Source organism: Nuphar pumila, chromosome 6, assembly GCF_984573655.1.
Source record: "Nuphar pumila chromosome 6, dmNupPumi1.hap1.1, whole genome shotgun sequence".
Lineage (NCBI taxonomy): Eukaryota > Viridiplantae > Streptophyta > Magnoliopsida > Nymphaeales > Nymphaeaceae > Nuphar > Nuphar pumila.
In genome coordinates, this window is record NC_143254.1 from 33,855,235 (window position 1) to 33,875,178 (window position 19,944).

The 19,944-nt window shown below is 40.5% G+C and overlaps 1 protein-coding gene across 1 annotated transcript; it reads left to right on the forward strand.

The window, feature by feature from the left end:
• The first annotated feature begins 319 nt into the window (after positions 1–319).
• Positions 320–5,290, forward strand: LOC149834588 (uncharacterized). The gene is made up of 4 exons (XM_090009402.1): positions 320–419; positions 919–998; positions 4,095–5,035; positions 5,158–5,290. The coding sequence occupies exons 1-4, from the start codon at positions 320–322 to the stop codon at positions 5,288–5,290; spliced, it is 1,254 nt and encodes a 417-aa protein (XP_089865528.1).
• The last annotated feature ends 14,654 nt before the right edge of the window (positions 5,291–19,944 follow it).

Genomic DNA, 19,944 nt, shown 5'->3' on the forward strand with positions numbered 1-19,944 from the left:
GTTCCCGCAGGGGGTCGACCCCCTTACGGAACATAGGGGTTAACTGATCCCCTGTTCGGGCAGGGGGTCGACCCCCTGCCGGAATAGGCAGGGGGTTAACCCCCTATCGGAACAGCAGGGGGTTAACCCCCCCCCCCCTATGTTTACCCCCTGCCGAAACCTGCGTTTTCCGGCATAGGGTTAACCCCCTGCGTTTTCCAGCAGGGGGTTGCCCCCCTGCCTGAAAACGCGTAGGGGGGGGGGGGTGCCTTCCTTTACCTATCTTCGGGGGTTGGGACCGGTGAACGGTGGGACCGGCAGACGGTGGGACCGGGGAACGATGGGACTGGCGAATGGCGGAAGTGGGACCGACGAATGGCGAACGACGAAGGGTGGGAGCGGCGAACAGCGGGAGCAGCGAAAGAAGAAAAAGAAAAGCTGTCTGGAATTAGGGTTATTCGAAAATTAACGACGGCATAGCGACGGATGAATTCCGTCGCTACGCCAACGTAAATCAAATTTACGGAACGAGCGACGGACTATATTCCGTCGCTAAGTAGCGACGGACTAGATTCGGTCGCCAACGTCGTCGGCAAATGGTGCGACTGTAACGACAAACCATTACATCGCAAAATCCGTCGCTAAGTAGCGACGGACTGGGCGACAGACTATATTTCGTCGCTATGTTCGTAAACTTCATTAATTATAGCGACGGATGTTTGTTGCTCGGTAATCCGTCGCTAACTAGCGACGGAAAAATTCCATCGCTAACGTCCGTCGCTAACAACGTATTTTCTTGTAGTGTTGGAGGAAGCTGCTCTCATCCATCAATCTTGAGATGGCACAATGTTGATCACTAGGTTCCTCCTCTTAGTGATGGGATTAAGGCAATGTTTACAACATTTTTAGTAGTAGATGGTTGGTTGGGTTCACTGTTAGATATTGCACAGACATGCTATTATGTGCGGAATGGAGCTAAGGATCATCCATTGTTAGTGACAGGGAAGGGTGTTGATGGAGTGATTAGATTTCCCATAGTCATAAGGTGTGTACTTGTAGAGATCAAATCATACATTTTCGTTGTTACGGAAGCGAAAGATCGATGATGCTTGTTTTTGCTCAACGAATGAGTGCCCTCGCTTGGAGAGAACGGCATATCCACAGTCCAAATGCTTCATGATGTTCTATCACTGTGAAGACACCTTTCTTCTTCACGTTTTTCTCCTTTTTGTTCTCACAATGCACGCACTGTGCATACACCTTCACACAGTTCTCCTCTCTGTGTTTCTCTTCTTTTCTATTTTTCCTCTTTCTTTGTCTATCTCACATATCAAAGAGAAAACCCCTCTTGAAGAGGGGATGATGGGCGGTTATCAAACCGCCCCTCTCTCAATTGGTAGCTGGGTCCGGATCTCGCCCATCATGGGTGGATCCAGTTCCCAACCCAACTGGATCATCACGTAGGGATGTGGTTTGTATTCTCAATCAACAGCAGTGAAGGTCGTGGGCTGCTTGGGGTTGTGTAAAGTCATGATAAGAAATCAATTTGGCTATCATCAATAGTTGTACTATTCCGAAGGACAAACCTAATAATTGGTCCCCAGATGGACTGAATGTTTCAAGTGTAAGACATTGAAAAATATTGAATTAATGAACAGGTGGGGGTATGCCTAACCCCAGTTTTTCATCAAAACAATCATGCTTTTGGGATGCAAATGGGTCAGATTCAGTTCAGATGAAAGCAATAAGAAATTCTCTTATCTAATCAGCAATTACCTTATTGGACTCTTTAGAAGAGAAAATTATTTTTGAATCCATATCTGTCTAGCTAGGCAGATCAACCTTATAGTTAAATAAGTTTCCTATTAGTCATTGCATTTGGATTTTATCCAGATTTAGACTGAGATTTGGATGTAAGACTGCCTGCTGATTTGCTCTATCAGTTCAGCTAAACAGATTCAGATATGGTTGAACCTTTGTCCCAAACATGATCGATTGAAATCCCTAATTAACTTTATGGTACTCAAATTGGAGCAGTCTAATCTACTCTCCATCTTGTTTTGCATGCTCCTACCACCATATTTATGAGTATATTTGTTATAAAAGCCATGAATAAAATAAAGCAAACCACAAAAAACAAAGAAGAGTACCAAAATACGTGGTTTGGCCTGAGGTATGCATCCCGGGGTGAAGGAGTGAAAAAGAAATCCACTAACAAATGTGGATACAGCATCGACGCAAAAGCTTTCAAATCCCCTAGACATCCAATACAGTTGAAGCTCTCTTTATGTCTCAAAGAGAAGTAGCAAAAAGAAAGAAAACCTTAAAACGGTATGCGACAGCAAACTTCATTGAATGATACTTAAAATATTTTTCAGTTTGAGTCATGTATTGAAGCAAGTTTAGAAATAAAGACACTCCCAACAAAATTGCTGCCCCAAAGAATCAGCCACGCACCATGTGGAGCCCTGACACCCTCAGATTCTCTAAATCCAATGGTCAGCTCTCTCTTTGAGTCTTGGTACCATTTCCCTCCCATAGGGTTCAAACCCGTTGAATAGCAGCTATTGCGCCTCATCAGACGGGAATCTCTCCTGCATACACTAGCGGTGGAATGTGGGCCCCATATGTGAGACCGCTGCTGATCAATCAATGGACCGACATCTTTCTTTTTCAAACATGTACCTAAATTTTTTTTTCTCAACAAAAATAACAAATGCATAAGTTCTATAATCATATGATAGTACTGATTTTTTTTTTTTTTGAGAGAGAGAACAGCACCGACTGTTAAATTATATTTAACACATGAAAGTATATGAGAATAAATGTGGGGAGTAGGAGAAGATCCCTTGAGGCACTACAAAATCCATTTGTTCCCTGATTATGCTTTTGAGCTCAGTGCTGAGCTGCCCACATGGGGTGCGTGTCCAAACCTAAACAGATATTCATGCAACACCTGCCTCCTCTTCTGCCTTCCTCAACGGTTTTTCTAAACGTGAAGGACATTGTTGACAATTTTTTTTATTATCAAGGAACAATTTAGGATTTGTTCTCTTCCCCCTCTGGTTTTGTTCATTTGGGATTCCTTCTTTCACCATCGGCAAACATTAAAAACAAAAAGAGTGGATCTCTCTCTCTAACATTAAAAACAAAAAGAATGGAACCCTCTCTCTGGTTTTCTTCACTTGGGATTTCTTCTCCCACCCTCTCATGGCTCATGGCTAGATATAAAAACAAAAAGAATGAAACTCTTTCTCTCTCTTTTACAAATATAAGAACAAAAAGAATGGAACACGCTCTTTCTCTAAGCCACAAACTTTAGAAATCCCGCTCATCTTAAGCCCAAAAGAGAAATTTCCTTCTTCGACAGAAACTCGTTGGAAACCCACTCATCTCAGGCCTAAAAGAAGAGAAATCTCTCTCTCAAAGCCACGAACTCGTTGAAAACCCACCCATCTTAGGCCTAGAAGAAGATAAATCTCTCACTCTCTCTCTCTGGCAGAAACTCGTTGGAAACCCGCTTATCTTATGCCTAAAAAAAGAAATTTGTGTGTGTGATATGGGTCGTATAGATATATATGGATAATTGGCAATGTGGTAGAGGGTAGGAGACCCATCCCAAGGGTCCTTTGATGTCAATTGAAGCAGCACCCTCCCGTCCCCACACGAAAACAAAACACTTTGTTTTTCCGATTCCAATCTGGAAGGAGTGACGTCTCAGTCCCACAGCACCAGTCCTCTTGTCGGCTTACCAATCTTCAACGATTCCTTTTATAAGACTTTTTCACCTCATTCTCTCTCTCTCTCTCTCTCTCATTCCCCCTTCCTGATCAGACACAATCAGCCGAGGAGGATAACGAGAAGGAACAAAAGAAAAAAAAAAGGAAAAAAATGGTGATAACATCCTCCCAACTTTGCATGGGCTCCCCCGAATGGCCACTGGTACTTCTCATCGAAAGCCCATTCTCTCATTCATCCACCCACCCCCACCCCCCATCAATAATTTCACATCCATTCCTTCACTTGTTTTCTAGTCCTTGGAAACGAATATATGCTCTCTTGTGTTAGTTATCTGCTCAAATTTATCTTGAACCACTGCTTTTTTCCTTTTGCAGATCCAGGAGAGGGGCTTGATGGCACCATCATCTTCCTCTAGGGCTATGGAACAAGCAGGCAGTAAAAGCCCCACTGATCCAGCCCTCAAGTGTCCCAGATGTGACTCCTCAAACACCAAGTTTTGTTATTACAACAATTACAGCCTTTCCCAGCCAAGGCACTTCTGCAAGACATGCAAGCGCTATTGGACTAGAGGGGGCACCCTGAGGAATGTCCCAGTGGGTGGTGGCTGCAGGAAGAACAAGAGAGTCAAGAGGACAACTAACCTTGATCATGGTGGCCCTTCTTCTCACTTGGAACCCACAAATCAACCGTCTCCAACATCCCAACCTGTCCTACCACCTCCATCTTCACTACCATCTTCCTCAGCCACTACCACTACTTCAGTCACCACCTCCATACGCGAAAACTCAGTTTTTCTCAATCCTGAACTTCATATAAATAACTCATTTCTTTCATCTCTAAAGTCTGTACTTCCTTCTGGTATAGGCTTTTCAGCAAAGGAGAACACTCCTGTCTTCAATTTCCTTCAGGATCAGAACGGGTTAAACAGAACAATCCAATTCTCTGGTGCATCTTCTCTCTTCCCAACCACATTTCCTCATCTTGGTCACTCTCTAGATCTCCTGAATGGTTATATCTCGAACAGTATGCTACCTGAGGCTCATTTCAAGCAGGTACATCAGCAAAATTTCTTTCTACCATTGGAGGAGTTGGGCAACAGTACTGGTGCTGAACAAAGGGTGGCTGAGAGAGAGATCAAAAATATGGGTGTGAAAATTGAACAGGAGACCAACAAGATGAATCAGTTAGATTGGCAGGTTTCAAATCAGAGCATGTTTGACACAAGCAATAGTGCAGAACCATCTCTATATTGGAACGCAAACATTGGGTCGTGGCCTGATATCACAAATTATGGGTCATCGGTTGCTTCTTTGATGTAAAGAAGAGAAAATAATGCCCCTTAAGAAAACATCCACAACCTATGTGCCCTTTAGTGTGGCTTTCTTCTTTCTCCTTTTTTTTTAGGTCTTCTGTTGTGGTTGTCTTTGGTTAAGGCAGGTATAGAAGTCTTCAGGATGGTGGTGTTTCAAGGTTAGTCTGTGAGAAAAGCAAGAAAGGAAAAGAAGAAAGAAAGGTGAAATATGGATCGGAGTGCTCATGTCGGATGCAAATTGTTACAGGTTTGCACTGAGAGGAGCCTCGGATCCTTTCCTACTGGTGAGTTTTCAATGTTAAGAACCAAATGAAGGAGACTGGTTTGTCTAATTCCTGATAAATAGTTTTCTTTTTTATCTCAGTTCGACTATATGCAACTGTGTACGTATTATCATGCATGAGGTATATTCCTTTTAAATTCATATTTGGACAATGGGATTCTGGTTTTCCTTGAGATTAATTGAGTGGGAGTGGATGCGCTACTCATTTCTATAGTTAATCAATAACCAGCGTGGATGAATGTTTCCATTTTCCTTTTTTCTTTTTGCTTTTTCTATGACTGTTCCACTTTAAATGCATGGAAGATCGTGCCTCTAAACAATGACTTGAGTCCTGAATCTTTCAGTGTTTCTGTCAAAAGAAAAATCTTACAGTATTACTAGTTCAATCAAAGCAACTTTTGTTGATGAAGAATTGAGCTTCATTCAACTTTACTCTTTGTTGTTTTGGTGGTGGTGGTGGTGATTTGGTTACCATTCTACTGATACTACCCTGTTATTAGTATGACTTGTATGCTAGTAGCTAGCTGTTACACTTCTCATTATTGAGCAGAAGCAGAAAGACGGTAATGTTTTTTATGATCCAAACTGCTCGTACTGTCGATGTGATTCTGAGATCTAGAGAACCATTTTTGTCGCGCAGGAGCCTAGCCATCAAACAGGCATGTCTTAGAAAATTAATTATTTAGCTTTCATATTGAAAAGTATGGAGTTTAACTGTCTCTGTAATTGTACGGCAATAGCAAGTATTTCACTGAAGTATCTTTGAGCTTTGGACAGTTTTGAAACTGCCATGCAACTCTTTAAAGCAATTTTCATACTCACTGTGAAGGGTTTGGACAAATCAAATGGACGAAAATTGTACTTACAAAATGCATTAGAAAATGTTTTAGTTCTTTAATATTGTAAAATGAACCTTCTGAACATCTACTAGAAATCTACCTATCAATTACTTTTGCAAATTTTGGATCTCAGGTGTGCAAGTTTTACATCCAAGGTCGGGCACCATTCACCCTTGTACCTCTTTCATAGCTTTTTTTCTCCTCTCTTTCCCTACTGTATGTATCCATATATACTCTTTCTTTGGGTGTCTTCACAGAACCCACTGAACCAAATTTCACTCTTTCTTCAAAAAAATTTGTTTTACATCCAAGGAAAGTTACATGCCGAAAACAATGCTAAGAAAATGGTCAACTTTTAAATCATCAAATTATGATAAAACTGAAAGTTGCAACAATTTCTTACCACGCTAACTAGTCTAAGATCATGGATTATAATTTTATTGCATATTGGTTGAGTAGTTCTCCAGATAAGGACGCCATTCCTACTTGATGTATAGGAATTCAAGGCCATCATGGTACCGGAATTTTAGTTTCTTCATATCACTGCCTGGTTGTTTGACAACTTAACAGTCAAATATTTCTTATCCTGGGAGATGTAATTTCTGAGCATTTATGGTTTTACTCTATCAATCCATAAATGGATGCATGCAGTTGTTCTAGTGTAATATGTTGCATGTAAAATCCATGCTTTTCTGATCAAACTTCATTCTTCGTACTTTTAATTTTTTGTTTTGTTTTGTTTTTGGCCGTATATGTTTATGAACAACTAGTTATACGAGGTATTTAAATGCATCACTTATTTCTAGCATTGGATAAGTTAAGAAATTTCGTTATAAATATTAGAATGAAATCTTCGACCACTAGACCACAAGGGCTCTGCTTTTCTAGCTATGAGCAACCGTGGTTTGTTGATCATGATTTGAGACCAATGGGGGTGAAAAGATTTCAGCACACGATAATAGGATGGAAGTCAAGGAAAGAGACACACACACATACGGGTTCTCTTGATTTACATTTATAAAGAAGATTACATACTAAACAACTTTCCTAGATTACAGAATTTCAGTTTTACAAAGATAGGAACAACATTTGAAAAGCCTGTGCGTTTCTCTACGAGATGGATGCGGACTTTTACGTGTGAGTTGGAGATGATCATGATTACGCTAGAAGTTTCTCCAAGCATTCCTCCAAGTAACTGCGCCAGACGTTATTCCTTAAGTTACGCCAGCCTGATCTCTTTCCTTAACATGCCTCTTCAATCTAAGTGTGGTGTCTTCAACGCTCAGATTGGTTCTAAAGAGACTGAACATAGCAGAATTTAATGATTTCGTGAGTCCATCTGTTAGCTGCTCATTTGATCGAATGAATTCCACAGTAAGTTTTCCCTTATTAACAAGATCCCAAACGAAGTGGAAAGCAACTTCAATATGCTTGGTTCATGCATGAAAAATGGGATTAGATGCCAAGTAAATTGCTCTTAAGTTCTCACACCATAGTATGGGAGCAGAAGGAGTAGAAAATCCCAACTCATTAAGTAGAGATTGAACCCAAAGAAGTTCGGCAACACCTGCAGCTAATGCCTTATATTCAACTTTTGTGCTTGACATGGCTACAATTTTTTGCTTTCTAGAGTACCAAGTGACAACATTGCTGCCCATAAAGAGTATACACCCTTCTGTTGATTTTCGATCATCAATAAAGTCCGCCCAATCAGCATCAGAAAATGCTTGAAGCAATAATGGGGAATTAGAAGGTCTAATTATAATCCCATATTCAATTGTACCCCGAAGATATCCGAGAATTTGTTTAACAGTTTTCCAATGATCTGTGGTAGGATTATGCATATATTGGCAGACTTTATTCACAGCAAAGGCAATATCAGGGTGTGTCATGCAAGCATATTGAAGGGCACCTATGATGCTGCGATAAAGAGAATCGTCTTGGATTTTTTCTCCATCCTTGTGTAGCTTGGTAGACAAACTCATGGGGGTGATAGCTGGCTTTGCTTTGTCCATTTTGGCCTGCAATAGAATCTTGTTGAGATAATTGGTTTGACGTAGAAGAATTGTACCAGCATGATATAAAACTTCCACGCCCAAGAAATAAGATAGTTGCCCCATGTCCTTAATAGAGAAGTGTTGTTTCAAGGCAAATATTATGCGTTGAATTTCTGAACGTGTGGCCCCGGTGACATTGATGTCATCAACGTACACAAGAATATAAACTTGAGACTTAGTGGAGATGAATAGAGAAGCATCAGACTGAGAGATGTGAAACCCATGGTTAAGAAGAAATTCACTTAACCGCATGTACCAAGCTTGTGGGGCTTGTTTTAAGCCATAAAGAGCCTTGTTCAACTTGCACACATAAGATGGAAATTTTGGATCAACATATCCATCGGGCTGGAGCATATACATGTCCTCATGTAAAATGCCATTAAGAAAGGCATTATCAAAGTCAAGCTGCTGAATATCCCATTTATACTGTACTACCAAAGATAAGAGAATACGAATAGAGGTGGGTTTAACAACCAGACTGAAAGTTTCTGAAAAATCAATTTCAGCTTCTTGAAGAAAACCACGAGCCACCAATCACGCGTTATGTCTAGAAATGGTCCCATATGAATTATACTTAAGTTTGTAGATCCATTTTGAGGAGATAATATTGAAGTGAGACTGCGGAGGTACTAGCTTCCACGTATCATTCTTTTGGAGTGCCTGAAATTCCATGCCCATGGCTGCACACCAATTTGGATCCTGCGTAGCTTCTTTGTAGGAAGAGGGTTCATGGAGAGAAAGAATGGTGGTAGGTCCATTGGCAACAAAAGTTTTGGGTTTAAGGGTCCCGGTCATGGACCGGGTGATCATGGGATGAGTGTGGGTAGATGGTGGTGGATTGGGAAGTGAAACTCTAGGATCAAAGGAAGACGAGAGAGGTGGTTCGGTTGGTAAGGCAACACGGGTGAGTGGTGCTGAGGTGGAGGTAGGCATGTCGGCAGAGAATTCAGGAGGTAAGGATCCGAAATCAGAAATTCTTTTTGGTGGTGAATAGGGAGAATGTTGATTCAGTGAAGGGTCATGAGAACTAGTATGTGGCAAAGTGGGAAGCAAGATTCCCCATTGTGCTGATTCAATGGATTTGGAAAGACCTTGAGTCGGCGGGCCAAGACAATTTTCATTAAAAAGAACATGCCGACTAATGATGATTTTCTTTGAGTTTGAATCATAACAAAGGTAACCTTTGTGTTTAATTCCATACCCAATAAAAAGACATGGTTTGGTTTTTGGTTCAAACTTGTTGAAATTGTAGGCAGTTAAGACCAGATAGCACGTGGATCCAAATACTCTAAAATGATCATAATTGGGTTTGTCACGAAACATCATTTCGTATGGAGTGATATTCAAGGCATGTTTCATGGGTAGCTGGTTGATAATATAAGTAGCTGTCTGAAATGCATCAACCCAAAATTCATGTGGCATTTTGGCTGAGTCGAGCATTGAGAGCCCCATTTCAACTACATGCCTATGTTTCCTTTCGACTAGACCATTTTGTTCTAGAGTTCGTGGACAAGAAAAATGGTGACAGATTCCATTGTCAAGTAGAAATCTTTCAAGTCTATCACTAATAAATTCCCCTCCATTGTCCATTTGAAAAATTTTAATTTTGCCATCAAGCACATTCTCAATAATAGACTTGAAATCAACAAAGCATTGATATATTTCAGATTTAAACTTAAGTGGAAAGAGCCAAACAAACCGAGAGAAATCATCTACTAGCAAGAGGTAATAAGAGAAACCTTCTCGAGACAAGATTGGAGACGGTCCCCAAACATCTCCATGAATTATTTCTAGTGGTTTGACCGTCTTGTGTGTGGCTACCTTGAAGGGTAATTTATGTGCTTTGCCAATGAGATAGCTTTCACAAAAGAAGTCGCCCTTATTCTTCAACAAAATAAATTTCTGCGAGGAAAGAAAATCCATAAGTTTCTGATTAGCGTGTCCAAGCCGCCGATGCCATGTGACAAAATCTGTTTCTGTCTTGGCTCTATCCACAAGACACACCTCCGAAGTGGATATTTGAAGTTCATATAGCCCCTTTGGCGTCTTCACGCCCTTGAGCATCTTCTTCCCAGTGCGACGATCCTTAACAAAAAATTCAGTGGGAGTGAACTAAAAAATGCAATCATTGTCAATAGTAAATTGACTTACGAACATGAGGTTTTTGGTAATACGAGGAGCATATAAGACCCGATTTAGATTAAACATAAATGGTCCAGAATTAAGAGCTATAGAACCAACTTGAGAAATAGGAACTGTACTGCCATTACCAACGATTATACCTTCTTCACCTTGATAATCTTGAGGATGTTGAAGCTGAGAACCATCATTGGTTACATGATTGGTTGCCCCTGTGTCAGGATACCATACGTCTTTTTGAGCTTCATCAAGTGTCATGGTAAAATATACTTGCGGAATATCCCAGCAAGTTTTGGCCATGTGGCCTTTTCGCCCACAATATTGGCATACAACTGGTTGCTGAAAACAACCACCTTGATTGTCAGATTATTGAAACTGTCTATTGTGCTGGTTCTGATTTGAACCATCCTTTGAATCAAATTGAGGGGCATTATAATTATGCCTTCCATGGGGCAGAAAAAATTGTCCTCCTTGCCGTCCTCGGAAATTGTTTCTTCCTCATCCTCGGTAGGCCATAAATGCAACCTGTGTGTTTTCAGATGTTGCTGGAGCCTTGGATTTCAGCATCTTTACCCTCTTCTCTTGATTCAAAAGAAGGTCATAGAGGTTAGAAAATGACAGATTATCGACAGACGAGCTTGTAGTGATAGCCATGATGAAGCTTTCATATTCCTCTATCAATCCAATATTCAAGGTGATTTGAACAAGATCAGAATCAGAAATTTTGTAGTTGGCTGCATCCAACGTGTTGGTGAGAGACTTGATTCGATCGAGATAGGTGACCATGTCCGTTGTCTCCTTCTTAATAAAATTGAGCTCTTTCTTCTGGAGCATGATTCACAAAGATGACTCAGAGCCGTAAGACCGTTCTAGATCTTCCCATGCTTCTCGGGCCGATTCAACATGAAGGATTTGACCCAACACTTGTTCGGTAAGTGTAGCTTGGATCCAGCTTAGCGCTAATTGATCACCGCATTCCCATTCTTCATAGGCCGGATTTGACTACTGCCTATTATCTTCCTTCTCAACAAAGTGCGATGGTGGTGAACACGAACCATCAACGAATTTCAGCAAGCCTTGAGTCTTTATTACAGATTTTATCTGGCTTTTCCAGAGCAAATAATTCGATTTGTCTAGTTTCACCGAAACTAGGCACGCCGCAGCATTCCACTGAGCTACTGCCATCTCCTTGAGACACATTGGATGAAGGATCGAATGCTTCAGAGCTTGAATAACTCTGATACCATAAAAAGATTTAAGCACACGATAATAGGATGAAAGTCAAGGAAAGAGACACACACACACATACGGGTTCTCTTGATTTACATTTATAAAGAAGATTACATACTAAACAACTTTCCTAGATTACAGAATTTCAGTTTTACAAAGATAGGAACAACATTTGAAAAGCCTGTGTGTTTCTCTACGAGATGGACGCGGACGTTTTTGTGTGAGTTGGAGATGATCATGATTACGCTGGACGTTTCTCCAAGCGTTCCTTCAAGCAACTACGCCAGACGTTATTCCTTAAGTTACGCCAGCCTGATCTCTTTCCTTAACAGGGGGGCATCCCTTGTCCCCAAGGTCAAAGCTGGGTGTAGTCTTTTAGTGGGAACCGGGACCTCAAGGTTTGAGTGAAGATACAAGAAGCTTATGTGCCTGCCTATGTGATGCAAGCCAATCACATGGCATCATTCTGAGTGGCGCCTGTATTTTGTTAGTGTGGGGTTCATGGAATGTTGCCTTGTGATTAGCCTTTGTCATACATGCAAGCACTTAAGCAATTTTTGGATCTCTCTCAAGGTTTTACTAACTTGAGGTCTTCCAATGTGTAGTTGGTAATAGGGAGCTTTTTCCCTTCACTTGGCAAAAAAGAGTTCTTTAACCATATGACTTCCCTCTCTCTCTCTCTCTCTCTCTCTCTATCTATATATATATGTGTGTGTGTGTGTGTGTGTGTGTGTGTGTGTGTGTGATTCTCTTTAAGCATCTATCTTGGCCAAGTTTGTGTAGCAAAGAGTGAAAAGATTTCACAGTTCAAATGAATAAGATTTTGACAGCATGTTGAATTTAACTTATTCGTGACATGTAAGGGAGAGGGTGGTGTATGTTCTCCCCCAATGATTCACTAAATCCTACGTCTGTGTTCGGGGGTCTGAATGAGCACCACGTATACAAGCACATGGGGCTCGTATTCCCGTGTATGTTGACATCACTTAGCATTAGAGTCTGGTGTGGTTGCAAAGACTTAAGTACCCTTTCTTGCTATTCTTCTCATAAAGCGATGGTTTGAGAAAATGACAAAAATGCCCTTCATTCAAAAAAGAAAAAACAAACAGTTCAAAAAAAGGACAAACATGTCCTCCATCCAGAAAGTTGAAGATGATGTTGACTCTTCAAAGTCTACAGAGCCTGATCCATCAAAAATGTCCGTTTGAACTTTTCATCGTCATCATCTTCTTCTTCCTTCTCCGTAAAACACTGTAAAACCCTCTCTCTCTCTCTAGAGAAGAAATCAATAGAGGCAAAGAGTTCCCCCTGGAGAAGGCCATCAACATCAACCCTCTCACTCTCTCTCTACTTTTGTGCACATCCAACAGATGATCCTACATTGCTCCATCAAACACCGACTGACCTGCACACTGACTGTAGCATCGTTCAACTTGATGAATTGTGGAGTCTGATTAATAGTTTTTGCCCTTACAGGAGGGGGTTTGGGGGCTCCTCCCAGCGTGGGTAACATCATTCAACTTGATGAGTTGTGGAGCCTGATTTAGAGTGTTTGCCCTTACAGGAGGGGGGTCCGGAGGCTCGGGGGGCAACACCCTACGAACCAATTTTTTTTGGGCCTTCCAACAGCGATTTGTAGTATTATCGGGCTTTCCTACAACGATTTGTAGTATTTTTGGGTCTCCAATGAGCCCCACAATGATTTATAGTGTTATTCGGGTTTTGCAACAACGATTTGTAGTGACTTTCACAAATCACTATAGCGATTTATAGTATTTTTGGGTCTCCAACGAGCCCCACAGCGATTTATAGTGTTGTTGGATCTCACTATAGCGATTTGTAGTGTCTTTCGCAAATCACTATAGCAATTTGTAGTGTTATTCAATAAGCAAATCGCTGTAAATCGTTACCCGAATTAGGACCAACTTGTTAGGGTCATATCTTCCTAACCGGAGGTCATATTCCAAATCCGTAAAAAATGGTGTCTTCGTTATTGAGTCTAGTTTATTTCTTTAAATTTTCAGTGATTTTATTGCCATTTCATTCCCCATTTTAACTAAAAACCAGACCTTTATTATTCTGTGTTATTTGAGTTGCATAACATCATTCTCGCTTGGCATCCACATCTTGATTCTGGCATGCTCCTTGTTGGATTTTTCATTGATTTCTCCCAACCTTGATTGGAATAACCTTGCTTCCAACCTTCCATTGACACTCTGTGCATTTTTTTACCACGACACCTGGGACCCGTGCCGGAGGGGAGCCCCCGGACCCACAACGAATCAAGTTGAACGATGCTATCCACGCTGAGAGGAGCCCCCAAACCCTCCTCCTATAAGGGCAAAAATTCTAAATCAAGCTCCATAACTCATCAAGTTGAATGATGCTACCCACGCTGGGAGGAGCCCTCAGATCTCCCTTCTGTAAGGGTAAAAACTCTGAATCAGACTCCACAACTCTTCAAGTTGAATGATGCTACCCACGCTAGGAGGAGCCCCCAGACCCCTCTTCTGTAAGGGTAAAAACTCTGAATCAGGATCTACAACTCATTTAGTTGAATGATGCTACCCACGCTGGGAGGAGCCCCCAAACCCTCCTCCTGTAAGGGTAAAAACTCTGAATCAAGCTCCACAACAGTCAATGTGCAGGTCAGTCAATGCTTGATAGAGCAATGTAGGATCTTCTGCTGGATGTGCACATAAGCAGAAAGAGAAGGGAGAGAGAGAGTGAGAGGGTTGATGTTCATGGCCTCCTCCAGGAGAGATTTCTTTCTCAGATAATCCTGCAGTGCAGAGACTGAGTCTTAAATAATCATTTTTGGGGCACTTAAGTCTTTACAATCACTCCTTTTCTACAATCGATATTTTTTTTGGCACCAATGGAGGAGAGGGTACTTAAGTCTTTGCAATTGCATCAAACTCCGATGCTAATTAATGCTGACAAACATGGGGATATGAGATGCACAAGCTTAAATACGTGGTGCTTTTTGGGACCCCCGAGCATGAGATGCCCTGTTCGGGGGGGGGGACATATAACATGCTTCACATGTAAGGAGTCGTGTATCCTTTAGCCGGCAAGCAGTAATATTAGGTTTAGGTCTTAGATTTGTGTTTGGGGGTTATCTCTTGAGAATTGCCTTGTATTCTTTGGATTATCCTCCTTTTAGAAACATCTTTGTAAATTTTCTTTTGATTAATGAATGGGTAGCAAAGAGTAAAGAGTAGACGAGTATCCTTCCAAAAATGAAAATACTGAAGAAAAAATTTGATGACATTATCTAATTTGCTCATGCATTTCATATATAATAAACATAACCATCTTCCAACAAAAACTATAGTTCCAAGCTTCATAATCCAGTTCTAGTCATTTATTTTCCATGAAAGATATGCATCAATTTACTATATTTACTGTATAAGTACAATATAATGCATATATAAAAACACCACTCAGTAATATTGAGTGCAAATCATGTTCACTGATGTACTTAAGACTCAAATAACAACAACAATAATAAAGTCATTATACTATCACATTCTATAACTTCAATGGTCGCTATATGGCATTTTTGAGTCATGTCACAACATGATGGACTCAATTGTTCATTTTGGCATAATCAAGAACGACCTCCGGCCTACCACTTACCAAAAGCCCAACTAAAAATTCTATGTTCAATGATGTAATTACGTATCCAGCGACAAACCCAATAAATATTGAAGTATATACATTTCTAACCAGCCTTTACATGTAAGGCATGAGATTCAGTTAGTAAGTTACAGTTAAAAAGACTATTGTATGTTGCCATATATCAAACCAATCTTAAATGAAACAACAAGAATTGGAAGAGAGAGAGAGGTTGCATGCACACCTACTCATTTATGGTATCTATCAGAAGCTGCATTACCTCAGTTCTGACAAAAAACTAATAATAGAAAACAGTTGTATAACTAATTGCTTTCATTGCCCACAAGGAGTTCCAACTCCTGATTAGGTGGGTTGGCTCAAGGTGTTGAAGCTGAAGGGCATTGTGAGTTCAATATGGTTTGTTTAATTTTTTATATCACTGTCATTCATTGTGCATTCAGTGGGGCCCATGAAAATTGCTGACGTCATGCTTACACAAAGATCAAAGCTATGGACAGTGGTGATTTCAAAACACAAAAATATTTGTGTTTTGACATATCACCTGATCTGACATCGAGCAGGGATACAAAAATCGCTTAAGTGCCTGCTTAAGTGACACAGGCCAATCACATGACAGCATTAAGAGTTGGGGCCTGCAATCTGTTGCTGTGGGGCCATGGAACTTGTCAGGTACATAAGCAAGCCCTGGAATTGGTTCACACAAGGGGGCATCCAAAACCATACCGGTGGTTTCTTTTGGATATGGAAAACAAAATCTCATTGCTTTTCTTCTCCCAAGTTTATCTACAACGAGAAGTTTTTCACTTTTTGATGGATGGTTTTGTTGAGCCAATGATCACTGCCCGAAGAAAATAAGCTGAATAGCCGTGGAGTAAGAACTTTCATTATTATTTATTTGTCATTTTTCAGGCCACTAAGGGATGCAACCTCTCATGTTGTCATTTAGTGTTTGTCATATACTCTCACGTGGTTTAAAGTAAGGGTAACATGCTTCCCATATTCAACTCAAGAACTAGACAAAACACGTTTTGGAAGCATTTCAAAGTCAAACAACTTAACCAACATGCATAGACCCAACTGTAGGTCACACAAAAGTCTTGTATACACACCACTTGAAATGTGGCACAATGGCTTCAACAGAGCAACACCGGACAGATGGAAGTCATCGACACAGAGTGGCCACACATTTCAATTCCGAATCTAATTGGGCCTACCACAGCAATGCTGTGCGGACCTCAGGGGTGCCGCCCAATTTTCGCTGTCCATCTATGTGCTTTCGCCAAATGGAGACCCTCTATACGGGTAGCATGGATTCTACCTGTTGAAGCTGGTAAAACTCTCTCTCTCTCTCTCTCTCTCTCTCTCTCTCTCTCTCTCTCTCTCTCTCTCTCATTCCAAACGCTTAAACTCCTATTAAATGAAATATACATCTAGAAATACATCTACCTGAATGTATATGGAAGGATTTCTACCTAAATAGGATTTCTACCTAAATGTTCATGCAAAAAAAAAAAAGGAATGTATATATATATATATATATATATCAAATTCTCACCCGTAATATGTGAATATAAGCTATGGCAATGTCCGGAAACACATATAACAAGAAGCATACAACTGTGTTGTAGGATGTGTGTGACCATATAAATGCTGGAATAAACATATCTAAGCTATGGGAGAAGGTGCAACAAACAGTTAAGGCACAAGTGTATCTATATGATTGATATTTTCATGAGTCGGCTAAACGAGAAGCAAGGGCAGGTGCAAAGGACCATCCCATCATACAGAAAACCAATGTTAAAACAGGTAAATATGTCAATAGACAGGTTATAGACAGAATGCACAAAAGGAAATGCCTATGGCTGGGGTACTGAGATATGATGCTGGCACAACGATAACCAACTTTGCAGCTGTTATGACTACACCTAAATGCTGAGCTTTTGGAGGAGCCTCAACTCCCTTCTTCTTAAAATTGTTGGATAGACAAAATTCTCCAAAAAAAAAAAGAATTTACTAACTCTAGAAATGACAATTTCAGAGCCATCGATAACCATCTTCTCCTTTGTCAGCCGGCGTTTTTGCTTGTGGCGTCCCATCAAATGCGACCTTAGCAGCTGCTGCAGTATCTTCTACCCAAAATTTTGATTCTTCAATTCGGCTACAGGCTCATTTTAGCCAAATGGCCGGCATGCACATGATGATCGATAACCAAAGATCAAAGAAATAATGCAGGACCATAATATTCTTACAACACAACCTCTACTTGTTATCATTAACAACATGTTATAATCATTTACTCAACTTAAACTTTTATTCCTACGTTACTCTGTTCATGACACATGAACTTTGTGAAGCTAGTTTATAGGTACCCTGCTAAAATATAGAATGTATAGAAGAACAAGGACTGCTAAGTACAAAATACATAGAAGAACAATGGGCTAAAAACTTAAAGGAACATATATATATTCATAGACCATCGGCTGGGATGAGCAAAGCTGTCATTTCAGTGGGATGATCAATTAGTCTCAGCTAATTAAGTTCAATCAATGCTTGAAATCATAGCTGAACAAAATTTAATGGAATATCAGATAAATTTAATCCAACGTGTACAACCAACTAAGATCGCAAATTAAAATTGCTCCCAAAATCAATGCCATGGATTGAGCATTTGAATCTGATAGTAGATAGATCTCACATGTTTCATTAGGACAAGACACCCTATTCATTTGGTCATGGCAGAATGATTCTGCTAATTGATCATACATAGCACAGCAAAAAAGAATTTAGCAAGTTTTACTAAAAAAAAGAAAGCTTATGACTATTCAGCACATTTCGGTTTCACAAGATCTCTCAAAGGGGTTTCACCAAAACTCAAGATAACCTCCTCCTATAGCAATAGAGTAATAATACATTGACAATGGATTCCCCAACACAGAATGTCAACAGCTAGGACACAGGAGTAAACTATCAACTTGTGATAATGGGGAATAGCATGAAGATGATTCTCTTGCTGTAACGCCAGAGGAGATAGAATACCATAAGGAAAAGAATAAGAGAAAAGAAAAATTATGCCAGATGTAGTGCCTGTGTCAAGGGCACACTTCGTTGTACGATGAACCCCTTTGGGTCTCGTTGGATGCCGTGGTATGCCAAAAATTCTTTGTTCTGCATCAAAAGGCAAAGAAAAAAGAGAAAAAAAAATTGTTCCAGGCAAAATATTTTCCACTGAAATGAAAATGAACCCCTTAAAGGGATTAATATGCAGGGTAAGGTCTTGAGGTGGTGCCAATTACAGAGTTTAGGAGGAATAGACCCTGAAGGCGATTCATTGCAATACCACGAGACCTCGGCTCACTGCCATTTTTGTGAGTCGATGGCAACACCCATGTGGACCACTCTAAGAAACATCTATCACTTCTGATTTGGGGCAAATCCCCAATGAAATCAGGAAAATCACTATGGAAATCTGTTGTGGACACTTTTTGGTGAAAAAACAAGCATCGTTTCGTGGGGGCTCAAAATCTTTTAAAATAAATCAGACCCTAAATACAGCTAACCTACTTTTGGAGAGGTCGATGGTGCCATTGAGAGGCGTCCTCGAGCCTCAATGCATGACCCACTGTGAAGGTAAACCACATCTACTCAAAAAAATGGATTTACCGCATATATCACCTGAACACCAGGCCTAATTAGCAGAGTGTAGATATAAGATGGTTTCTCACCTGCTGTCTTGAACTGTTTGCCTTCCGGATGCCGCCCTTTTGAGACTGGTTTATTGGATGGAGGAGGCGCAACTCTCAGGACTGACTGCAAGAAAAGGGGACTTCTTATGTATACTTCGTCGATCCACTGAAGTTCTCTGGTTCTTCGTAAAAGGGGAAACCAATGAGAAAAGGGGAACTCCTCTTGGTCTCTTCGGTTGAAGGGGAATGAAGGCAGGCCTTGTGAAAAGGGGAGAGCTGGAATCGCCGATCCACTGAAGTTCTCTGGTTCTTCGTAAAAGGGGAAACCAATGAGAAAAGGGGAACTCCTCTTGGTCTCTTCGGTTGAAGGGGAATGAAGGCAGACCTTGTGAAAAGGGGAGAGCTGGAATCGCCGATCCACTGAAGTTCTCTGGTTCTTCGTAAAAGGGGAAACCAATGAAAAAAGGGGAACTCCTCTTGGTCTCTTTGGTTGAAGGGGAATGAAGGCAGGCCTTGTGAAAAGGGGAGAGCTGGAATCACCGATCCCTTTGTTAGACCCCCCCTCCTTTCTTTGATAGCCGCCACTTCAAAACCCCTCTTTTCCTCCCCTTTAGCCGATCTTGATAACTCTTAAAACAAACTTTTATAATTTTTTGAAATTTTTTTGAGAAAGGGAATTCGCCGTTTTGAGAGGGGACGGCTCCTACTCTTAAGATGATATTTGAAACTTAGGTAAAATGGGGGTTTTACGGTGGCGCCCTTTGGGGTTGAAAAGTAAAACAAAAGAAAAAAAAAACAAATTTTTGTTTTTTGTTTTTTCTTTTTTTTTTTTCTTTTTTTTTAAGGTGGTGCCACCTCAACTGAATTTGGAAGCTTTTTGAAGTACATAAAAAAAATTTTGTTTTTCTTGGCAAACAGTCTTAGTGGGCCCACTAATCATTTTGTAAAAAAATTAAATCAAATAAAAGAGTTTTATAAATCGGTGCCACTTTCGGATGGGCACTGTTTTGAAAATAAGAGAAATATTTGAAAATTTTAG

Bases quoted from the DNA above. Each gene is read 5' to 3' on its own strand.
- LOC149834588 (XM_090009402.1), top strand. From the start codon at position 320: ATGGGACTGGCGAATGGCGGAAGTGGGACCGACGAATGGCGAACGACG. The intron at 420-918 runs GTCTGGAATTAG...GTTCACTGTTAG, and splicing joins AAAGAAGAAAAAGAAAAGCT to ATATTGCACAGACATGCTAT. The intron at 5,036-5,157 runs GTAAAGAAGAGA...TGGTTAAGGCAG, and splicing joins TCATCGGTTGCTTCTTTGAT to GTATAGAAGTCTTCAGGATG.